This window comes from Macaca nemestrina, chromosome 6, assembly GCF_043159975.1.
Source record: "Macaca nemestrina isolate mMacNem1 chromosome 6, mMacNem.hap1, whole genome shotgun sequence".
Classification (NCBI taxonomy): domain Eukaryota; kingdom Metazoa; phylum Chordata; class Mammalia; order Primates; family Cercopithecidae; genus Macaca; species Macaca nemestrina.
Genome location: NC_092130.1, coordinates 181214549 through 181225567, shown reverse-complemented (window position 1 = coordinate 181225567; position 11019 = coordinate 181214549). Strand labels below are relative to the sequence as shown.

Genomic DNA, 11019 nt, shown 5'->3' with positions numbered 1-11019 from the left:
ATTTGTAGTTCTGTAATAACTAATGTTGAGCATCATTTCATGTGCTTATTTGTCTATCTTCTTTGCAGAAATGTCTATTCAACTTACTTGCCCATTTTTAAATTGGGTTGTTTTGTTGTGGAGTTTTAGTTCTTCGTGTATTCTGGAAATTAGGCCCCTATCAGGTACGCGATTTGCAGATATTCTCTCCACTTGGCAGACTGTCTTTTTGCTTTCTTGAGAGTGTGCCTCAATGCAAATCCAGCCACGAAGATTTACTGCAGTGTTTTCTTGGAAAGTTTTATAGTTTTAGCTCTTAAATTTAGGTCTTTGATTCATTTTGAGTCAATTTTTTACAGGTGTAAGGTAAGCTTTAACTTCATTCTTCTGCATGTGGATATCCAGTTTTCCCAGTGCCATTTGTTGAAAAGACTGTCCCTTACACAGTGAATGTTCTTGGCACCCTTGCCAAAAATCATTTGACTGTCTATGTTAAGTGTTTATTTCCAGGCTGTCTTTCCTATTCTGTTGGTCTGTAAGTCTGTCCTGACGCTCGTACTGTGCTGTTTTAATTACTGTAGCTTTGGGGTAAATTTAAAATTCAGGAAGTATGTATGAGTCTCCTAATTTTGTTATTCTTTTTCCAAGATCATTTTTGCTATTTGGGGCCTCTTGCAATTCCACGTGAATTTGGGGACCTGCCTTTTCATTTCTGCAACAAAAGCCATTGCAATTTTGAAAGAGATTGCATTGAATTTATAGATCATTTTGGTTAGTATTTACGTCCTAGCAATGTTGTCTTTCTATCTATGAACATGACATTGGCTTTCCATATATTTGTTTCTTTAATTTCTTCCTCAATATTTTGTAGCTTTTAGCATATGAATCTTTCACTTCCTTGGTTAGACTTATTTCTAGGTATTTAATTCTTTTGGATGCTATTGTAAATGGAATTGCTTTCTTAATTTCCTTTTCGTATTAATTGCTGCTGCATAGGAACACAAATACCGATTTTCACATGTTAATCTTGTACCCTGTAACTTTGTTGAATTTTTGTATTAGCTCTAGTAGCTTTTTGTGTATTCTTTGGAATTTTCTCTATATACGAACATGTTACCTGTGAATAGAGAGAGTTTTACGTCATCCTTTCCAACCTGAAAGTCTTTCATTTATTTATTTTTTGTTGGTTGTCCCTGTTGCTGTCGCTGGAACTTGCGGCAGAGTGTTGAGTGGACATGGCAGCAGTGGGCACCCTTGTCTTCTTCCTGATCTTGGGGAAAATGTTCAGTCTTTTGCCATTGAGTATGATGTTAGCTGTGGGTTTTTCATAAATACTTTGTATCACTTGAGGAATTTTCTCCCATCCTTGTTTTCCAAGAGCTTTTTTACGAAAGGGTATTGAATTTTCAGAAGCCTTTTCTGCATCAATTGAGATGATCGTGTGGGTTTTCTCCCTTCGTCCTGCTACTGCAGTGCACGACATTGACTGATTTTCTTATATTGAACCACTCCCATGTTCCTGGGATAAATCCCACTTGGTCGTGGTGAATAGTCCTTTTAACATACTATTTCCTAACATCTTTTTGAGGTTTTTTGCACATGTAGTCATAAGGGATATTGGTGTGTAGTTTTCTTTCTCGCGACGTCTTCATCTGGCTTTGGTCTCCGAGAAGTGCTGGCCTCCTACCATATGCTAGGAAGCGTTCCCTCCATTCCAGTTTTTAAAAAGAGTTTGAGAAGGAGATCTATCACTCCTGTGACTTCTAAGCATGGACACATTCCCTGGCCCAGTCCTAGTTCCTCCTGCCCTCTGTCTGCACAGGTAGTTCCACCTGTCTGGACACACCTGCATGGTAGATGGTTCTAGAACCACATCTCCAACCCAACCGCTACTCCAAGAACCAAACTCATACAGCAGGGAGTCCACTCAGTACGTTCAATAGGCAGCTCAGTCTTCATATGGCATTTCCTCCTGGACATGCTTCTCCAGTCTCTCCCATCTCAGTCAATGGCAACACCTTCCACCTGCTGGTCAGGCCCCAAATCCTTGAATTGCTGTGTTGCTGCTGACTCTTGACTGCAGACAGCAGAATCCGCTGTAGCTAATTTAAGCAGTGAAGGATATGTGTGAAGCCGTTGGGTAGATCATAGCATCCATGGGAGAGTCAGGAAACCAGAACAGCGAGAAACAACCACAACCCTGGAGAAACGCCCGGCCACTCTGTAGGACTGTTAGGGAAACCCCCACTTCCTGTCCTCTGCTGCTCAGCACCAACAATGCCAGGGACAGGACCCAGAAGAACCAAACACCTCAACACCCATCTGCTGTGTCCGGCCCGATTCCTGGGTTCCTTCCCCATCTCACGTAGTGCATCTCCTGGCAAAAATGCGCACATCTGCACACCAGGTGCAAGGGATCCTGGAGTGTGGCGTTGCAGCCTCCAACTTCTGCACACTGGAGGGCATACTGGGGGTGGTGGCAGGGTCACTAATTCAGTGTCTGCCTCTATGCTGTTTGGGTTCTTTCTCTCCACAGCCAGTTTTTCAGCAGTCCTGCCCCCTCTGCCTTTACAGGTCCTGCTTTGACCATTTCCCACGACCTCTGTCATTCCCGCGTAACCCAACCTCATCACTTTCACCAAGGTTAGGCATCCACTTCCTAATCTCCTGCCTGGGCCTGCTGAGCTCTCTGAAATGTAAGTCAGAACAGGTCGCCTCCTTTCCAACCCCATCCCCTCTCAGTGTCCCCACATTTGCTGTGATTGTGAACTCACCAGATCTGTCCCCCCCACCCCACCCCACAGGGCCTTTGCACAGGTGGCTCCTTTGCCTAGAAGTCCCAGGTAGCTTCCTCTCAGTGTCTGCTCTGCCTGCCCCATCAGAAAGGCCTTCCTTGACTGGATTTGTGTTTTCTGTCCATTGGCTTATTTCCCTCCACTGGAATGTCAGCTCCCCAAAGATGGAGGCTGTGCTGTGACTGACCAGTAGTAGTTGATGAGTTAGTACTTTTTAAATAAACCAAGCTATGTTAGTAGTCCATGTTTTGGAAAATCATCCGTAATACCATGGACCCATGGCAAAGAAGGAACCAGATCCGTAGAAACTGGGGCCGGAGAAGCTCACAAAGGACTCCTGGGCTGCGAAAGCCCCACACGGTCCTACTTTCTTTCTGCATAGTGGAACATTCCATATGGAACATTCGGATTTGTGCGTCCACGTTATGGAAACCAGGGGCCCGTCCGGGGGCGCGGGCGGCAGCCACAAAATGGCAGGTCCCGAGCTCCGGACTCCGAGAGAACAAAAGCAGAAGCCGCGGCCGCCCGCGCTCGGGGAGGAGCCGCCCAGGTGGGCGCGTCCGGGGCCAGGCGGGAGCCGCACAGCCGGGTCCCGGGAGACGCCCCGCCCAGGCCGGACCCTCGGAGCCTCCTCGGGGAGACCCCGGCCCCGCCTCTCTCTGCCCCGGATCGGGCGGGGCCCTGGGAACGCGCGCGGCGAAGGCGGCGTCGGCCCAGCGCGGCGGCCTCGGAGGAGTCAGTTCGGGGGACTCGGGGCCGGGATGGGTCTCAGCGCAGCCGACGGCGGGGGCGGCCCGGGCGCCGGGGTAAGAGGGGCCCCGGGGTGAGAGGGGGCGCCGGGGTGAGAGGGGGCGCCGGGGTGAGAGGGGGCGCCGGGGTGAGAGGGGGCGCCGGGGTATGAGGGGGCGCCGGGGTGAGAGGGGGCGCCGGGGTATGAGGGGGCCCCGGGGTGAGAGGGGGCGCCGGGGTGAGAGGGGGCCCCGGGGTATGAGGGGGCGCCGGGGTATGAGGGGGCGCCGGGGTATGAGGGGGCCCCGGGGTGAGAGGGGGCCCCGGGGTGAGAGGGGGCCCCGGGGTGAGAGGGGGCGCCGGGGTGAGAGGGCGCCCCGGGGTGAGAGGGGGCGCCGGGGTGAGAGGGGGCGCCGGGGTATGAGGGGGCGCCGGGGTGAGCGGGGGCGCCGGGGTGAGCGGGGGCCCCGGGGTGAGAGGGGGCGCCGGGGTGAGAGGGTGCCCCGGGGTGAGAGGGGGCGCCGGGGTGAGAGGGGGCGCCGGGGTGAGAGGGGGCGCCGGGGTATGAGGGGGCGCCGGGGTATGAGGGGGCGCCGGGGTGAGCGGGGGCGCCGGGGTGAGCGGGGGCGCCGGGGTGAGCGGGGGCGCCGGGGTGAGAGGGGGCGCCGGGGTGAGCGGGGGCGCCGGGGTATGAGGGGGCCCCGGGGTGAGAGGGGGCGCCGGGGTGAGAGGGGGCGCCGGGGTATGAGGGGGGCGCCGGGGTATGAGGGGGCGCCGGGGTATGAGGGGGGCGCCGGGGTATGAGGGGTCGCCGGGGTGAGAGGGGTCGCCGGGGTGAGAGGGGGCCCCGGGGTGAGAGGGGGCGCCGGGGCGAGAGGGGGCGCTGGCGGGGGCGGGCGGGGATGGGGGTGAGGGCGGGCCGGGGCCCGGCGTGGGGCGCGAACGTCCAGCCTGGGGTCCTGCGGCGGCTGGGAGGGACCTGCTTCAGGTGCCCTTTTCCTCGTAGCCTCAGGACTACTCGGAGGAGAAAGACGCTTTCAGGACAGATTCGCCCTCTCGGTGCCTGAAGGGGAGCCAGGGGAGGGGAGTCTGTGAAATCTCATCGCCAAAACTGAGAGTTGCGAAGTTACTCTTCAGTTCAGACCGGTGGGACAGAGCAGTGACCTGTGGTGGCCGGAACAAAGAGAATTTTTACTTAAAAATACCAAGATTGACTTTTGTGTTGGAATGCCAGTTGATTTAAGTAAGAAACATTTCCTAGTGAAACAAGACAATTATTTCAGGTTTGGGGAAAGAGCGATAAAGCTGTTTTCAGGTTTTCGTGTGAGTTGCAAAAAGTACGTTGGGTTTGCCTTTCCCTGTTCCGTGTGAAACTAAAGAGTGGTTGAGGTGTGGTAATTACACTCTACTTCTGTTACTCAACAGCACTTTTGCCTAAAAAGTTTAGTTGGTATGTCTAGATGTCTAATTAAGAAATAAAACCTATAATTAAAAAATTAAGTTAAATGTCATTGAAACGGGGCATAATGGATACTTTTGGCTGAGCCTTAGGCAGCGGGTGGGTCCTGAATCAGGATTCCTGGGAAGGTAGGTTTCTCAGCCTTCCGAAGAGATTTACTGTAAATCTTCATGTAATGTGGACAAAGGTGAGTTTTAGCTTTCAATTTCCCTGAGCCTGCCTCGAATTCACAAAATTCCAGGCTCTGTGGGTCAGGGGGAACTTCAGAGATCTTTTTTAGGAGGCCGACGTTTCCGAGATTCAGTGAGATATTCAGCATTTCCATTTCCTATGGGATCACAACCCACTGGGCAGCAGTGCTTGGTGACCCCCACCGAGAAGTGGGTTCAGACTTCTGTTTCTGAGGAGACACCAGGTTTTTATTTCACTGTGTGGCATCTGGTGTGCAAATGCAGGTGTGGCCTGGGCTGGGAGCACACAGGTTCTGACCTCGCAGCCAGCCAGGAGGCCAGGGCGTCAGGTCCCCTGTGTTAGCCAGAGGACCCTCATCTTTTAGCCTGGTAGAGGGGCGCTGCTGGCCTTTCTGGTGGGTGGGTCTAGTCTGAAATCGCCTTTGTGGGCTCTGTGGCACTGGCTAGCTCTCAGGCCGGCCGGTGGTCTCACAGAAATTCATTACTTGTAAAGTATCCAAAAAATGCTGAGCTGAGGAAGTAATTTGCCCCAAGGCTCTCTGAGACCTGTGTTCACAGGTTGTATCATCCAGCCAAACACAGGAGGCCCCAGATCCCCAGATCTCAGAGATTTTTGTGAGAAATCATTTGAGTCCAGCTCAGACACCTCTGCCTCCCTCCTTACAAACAGAATGAGTTTGTTCTCTCTTTGCGTTTGAACAAAAGTCAGGCCATCTAGAGCCTCCTAACCCTCACCCCAGACCTCCAAGGTGGGGCTACTCATTCTGTAGACGGTGGAAATTGAGGCTTCAACACCTGCCTGGCGTCTCCCTGCCGAGAAGCAGCAAAGCTAGGTTTGAGCCAAACTCAAGGCCCTGGTTCTCCTTCCCCCCCTCAAGGTGCCTGAAATGTTGGTGCCTCTCCTGGCTGACACAGCATCAGTGCTTCTGTGCCCTGGGGCAGCAGTTCTGTTCCCACCTGGGTGCCCCCACACCTGGCACAGCCGCTGCTCCCTATGGACAGGCCAGTGCTGTTGGGTCCAGCCAAGACCGCAGGTGCCACGTGTGTGGTGAGGGGCTCCCTTCTTCCAGCATGCTGTTGAAGACGGAGCCTCAGACTTTGTCTGACCTGAGAACCCAACATGCTTCTGGGCAGGGGGAGAGTGAAGAGGAGTAGGCTGGGATGAGTGGGTGGCAGGTGGAGGGGGTTGAGAGGTGGCAGGTTCTGTCCCGAAAGTGTTGGTCCTGGGCCTGAGAGTCTGGACTCTGGTGAGCAGAAAGCACCCACCGTCTCCCTTTACCATATGGGGGGCCCTGGGGGTAGGTGTATGTGAAGTGGGTAACAGGCTTCAGACCCCGACCTTGTGTCCAAAGAACAGGCTTGGGATCTTGGAAACCAGCATATCCACCCTCCATGAGCTGTTGTCCTTTGGGCCAGTAGCTCAGCCTCTCTGAGCTTCAGTCTGTTCATTGTTTGCAGGAATCATCTGTGCCCCACCTACCTCTCCGAGTACCCTAGAGTCAAACTTGAAAAGAGATGTACACAAGCTGTTTACAAGGAAACAGTTGCACTCTTCACTTACTTTACCGTCCTTTAACAGAGTGTTCCTGAATTGAAAGCTGCCTGTGTCGTGATATCTGGGACACTTTTCTGGGCTGCAGTTCACACCTGGGCCCAGATTCTCAAAGACAAAGCTTTTGAATTATTTTAGATTGATCTTACAAAATTTTCCCTGACAGAAAATCACACTGTGCGAAAGAGATACTTCGTGGTGAATTTCTTTGACATGTTAAAACTGCTTAGGTTTCTGAGGCTGACACAGCGTGGATGTGGGTTCTGCACTGGAGTCGCTGCAGTCAGCCAGGTAACAAGAATACGCCTCCCCTGGAGAAGCTAAGCCTGCCCACATCCACCCTGTGCCCCTCAACTCTGGTACGCCTCACCTTGAGAGGGCTTTCCGGGCACCCTGCCTGCATCGTCAGCCCAAAGCCTCTCTGGCCCTGAGGAGGGTCTGCGTACGATGGTCGGAGCCGATGTCACTGTGCCCTGTCTCGTGCCAGACCCCGTGTGCCCAGGGAGCATTGCCGGTTGCTTCATTCCCCAGCTTCTGTAGTGCTCAGCAATCTGTCCATCCTCTCTGGTAAAGCCCGGATTCCCTCCCTTCTCAGCCTTATTCTAAGACAAATTTACCTTTGGTTGCTATGTAGATGGGCGGAGCCTGCCCTGTGGGACTCTCCTTGCAGGCTTCCCACCTGAACATCATTCCTGAGATGGTCAAAAATAGAAATGACCCTCCCCTTTGGTGTCTGGTGGAGGGAAAGACCCACTTTTCCAGTGTCTAGTGGAGGGGACCACCCACCCCTTTGGTGTCGACTGGAGGGGGATGACCTACCTCTCTAGTGGCCATTGGAGGAGACCACCCACCTCTTCAGTGTCTGCTGGTGGTGATGCCCTCACTCCCTCGGGGTCTAGTAAAGGAGGTACAGTTTGGTGGAAACTTTTGCTGAAGTTCTCACTTGCCTTTAGGCAGTGGCATATTTCCGTGCATTCAGTGGGACATCGGGGATTGGAATGAGTTTCTGAAAGCTCGTGGTCCCTAACTCTTGGTATAATAGAATGAGACATAGGACGTTTGGTGTGGGTGGTGGTGTTATAGTGCTTTGGGATTCAGGCTGTGCACACACTGGCCCAGGTCAACTTTTGGTTTCCCCAGTGAGAAGGAGGGGAAGGCCCTGGTCCTCACCTTAATCACCTTTAGTGTTGAGTGGTAATAGCTTTGCAGTGTGCTTAGAGCAGTGTGTGGAGCACAGGAACTGCTCAATAAATGTTAGCTATCATTCTATGATTCTGACATGAGAGAGAGGGAGATTTTTCTAGAAATAAGGAAAAAAGAATGAGTTCCAATTTTTTGTCAAAGGTCTTAGGGAAAAATATTCAAAGAAATTATTTTCATGTTGTTTATAGTCAAAGATATCACCAATAAATAGGAATTACAACTATAATATGTAGTATTTTAGCAAAACAAGCACGTAATATTTTAAAGAAGTATTTTGTAGAAGTGCCCAAATTATTAGGCGATGAACCCCACTGAGTTCCAGGGTTCCTGAGTTTTCTTTATGGATTGTTGAGAAAGATAAAAGAAGACCACCTTGGAGCCTGTAGGACCACATTGGACACAGGAATGAGTATTCGTGTGTCTGGAGGCTGGAGCATTCCATGGCAGCAACCCAGAGAGTCACAGTGACCACTAAAGCCTCCAAGACAAAGATACCCTCTCCCCAAAAGACAGCATGTGAGAAGAAAAGCATAGGGAAGGGGGTTGTTTGGGAAAGATTACAGCTAGGGTGGGAGTAATAAATGCAGGGAGAGCAACAGTTCCAACAAATGAGAAAAAAAAATTAGCACAATTTCCACAAGGTACTAGGACTAACTTCTTGAAAAGAATTTAGCAAAGTGAAATTTACATAACGTAAAATCAACCATTTTGAAGTAAACAGTTCAGTGGAGGTCAGTACATTCACAATGTTAGGCAACCACCACCTCCTTCTGAATCCAGATCATTTTCCTCATTCCAAAGTCAAAACCCTTTACCTGTCATTCTAGCTCCAGATCAATTTCATCATTCCAAAGTAAAAACCCCTTACCTGTCATTCTAGCTCCAGATCATTTTCCTCATTCCAAAGTAAAAACCCCTTACCTGTCATTCTAGCCCCAGATGATTTTCATCATTCCAAAGTAAAAACCCCTTACCTATCAAGCCGTCTGTCCACATTCCGTCCTCCGCAGCCCCAGGCAACTCATCTGCCTTCTGTCTCTATGGATTTATCTATTCCAGACATTTCATATCAGCGGAATTGCACAATATGTAGGCTTTTGTGTCTGATTTCTTTCACTTAGCATGATGTTTGTGAACCTCATCTGTTGCAGCATGTATCAGTATTTCATATCTTTTCATGGCTGTATGACTCTCCGCTGAATGGATAGACCACAGCTTGTCCATTCATCTGTTGATGGACGTTTGGACGTTTTCTTTTGGCTTCTGTGGATAGTGCTGCTATGAACATGTGTTTATAAGTTGTGTGTGTGTATATATATTTGCATTTCTCTTGCATATATACCTGAGAGCGGAATTTCAAGATTCGATCATAGTTCTGTGTAACTTTTTGACAAACCACCAGACTGTGCCCACAGCAGCTGCACCATTTCCATTCCCACCAGCAACTGCACAGGTGCAGTTTCCCCACATCCTCACCAACACTTGTTCTTTTTTATTTTTTACGTTATCGTTATAGCCATCCTGGTAGATCTGAACCATTATCTCAGTGTATCTATATATCTTTTGACCCATTTTCTATTATTCTGTTTATCTATATTTTCTTTTGTTGCTCATGCTTTCAGTGACTTTTTTTTTTTTTGTTTGTTTTTTGTTTTTTGAGACTGAGTCTCGCTCTGTCACCCGGGCTGGAGCGCAGTGGCCGGATCTCAGCTCACTACAAGCTCCGCCCCCCGGGTTTACGCCATTCTCCTGCCTCAGCCTCAGGCGCCCGCGACCTCACCCAGCTAGTTTTTTGTATTTTTTAGTAGAGACGGGGTTTCACTGTGTTAGCCAGGATGGTCTCGATCTCCTGACCTCGTGATCCACCCACCTTGGCCTCCCAAAATGCTGGGATTACAGGCATGAGCCACCCCACCAGCCGAATGCTGTAGCTTTATAATAAGTTTTGAAATCAAGTAGTCTGAGTATTCCAACTTGGTTCTTCCATTTTTTTTTTCAAAAAAAATTTTTGGGGGGACCGGGTATGGTGTCTCACGCTTGTAATCCCAGCACTTTGGAAGGCTGAGGTGGGTGGATCATGAGGTCAGGAGTTTGAGACCAGCCTGGCCAACATAGTGAAACCGTGTCTCTACTAAAAATACAAAAAATTAGCTGGGTGTGGTGCTGTGCACCTGTAATCCCAGCTACCTTGGAGGCTGAGGCAGGAGAATTGCTTGAATCTGGGAGGCGGAGGTTGCAGTGAGCCAAGATCGCGCCACTGCACTCTAGCCCAGGTGACAGTGCGAGAGTCTGTCTTAAAAAATATGTGTATATGTATATATATATATGTATATATATGTATATGTGTGTGTGTATGTGTGTGTGTATATGTGTGTGTGTACATATATATTGCAATTTTGAGGCCCTTGCAATTCTATACGAATTTGAGGATCATCTTTTTCATTTCTGCAAAAAAGACCATTGCAGTTTTGATGGGGATTGTACCGAATTTGTAGATCACTTTAGGTAGTCTGGACATCTTACATGTCAAGCCTCCCAATTCATGAACACATGATATCTTCCATTTACTTGTGTTTTCTTTAATTTCTTCAGCAATGTTTTGTAGTTTTCAGCAAGCAAGTCTTTTGCCTTTATATTTAAATTTATTCCTAGGTATTTTATTCTTTTAGATGCTATTGTGAATGGAATCGTTTTCTTAATTTCCTTTTCAAAGTATTCATTGCTGGTGTATAGAAGCATAACTAATTTTTGTGTGTTGTTCTTGTACCCTGCAACTTGGCAGAATTTATTTATTAGCCGTCTAGCTTTTTATGGATGTTTTATATCAAGGATTATGTCATCTGAACACAGAAATGGTTTTACTTCTTCCTTTCCAATTTGGATGCCTTTTGTTTCTTTTTCTTGTTTGATTACTCTGACTAGAACTTTCAGGACAATGTTGAATAGAGGTGTAGAAAGCAGGCATCCCTATTTTGTTCTTGATCTTGGGGAAAACTTTTAGTCTTTCACCATTTGCGTGTGATATTAGCTGTGGGTTTTTCATAAATACCTTTTACCATATCGAGGAAGTTTCTTTCTGTTCTTGGTTTTCTGGGTCTGTTATCTTGAAAG

General features: G+C 49.4%; 1 protein-coding gene across 1 annotated transcript in view; it reads left to right on the top strand.

The window, feature by feature from the left end:
- The first annotated feature begins 3184 nt into the window (after positions 1-3184).
- Positions 3185-11019, top strand: part of LOC105464557 (pleckstrin homology and RhoGEF domain containing G4B) — a 90772-nt gene continuing 82937 nt past the window's right edge. The window contains exon 1 of the mRNA XM_071099180.1: positions 3185-3580. Within this exon, the coding sequence (XP_070955281.1) occupies positions 3200-3580 (381 nt within the window). The 5' untranslated portion in view covers positions 3185-3199. The remainder of the gene's footprint in view (positions 3581-11019) is intronic.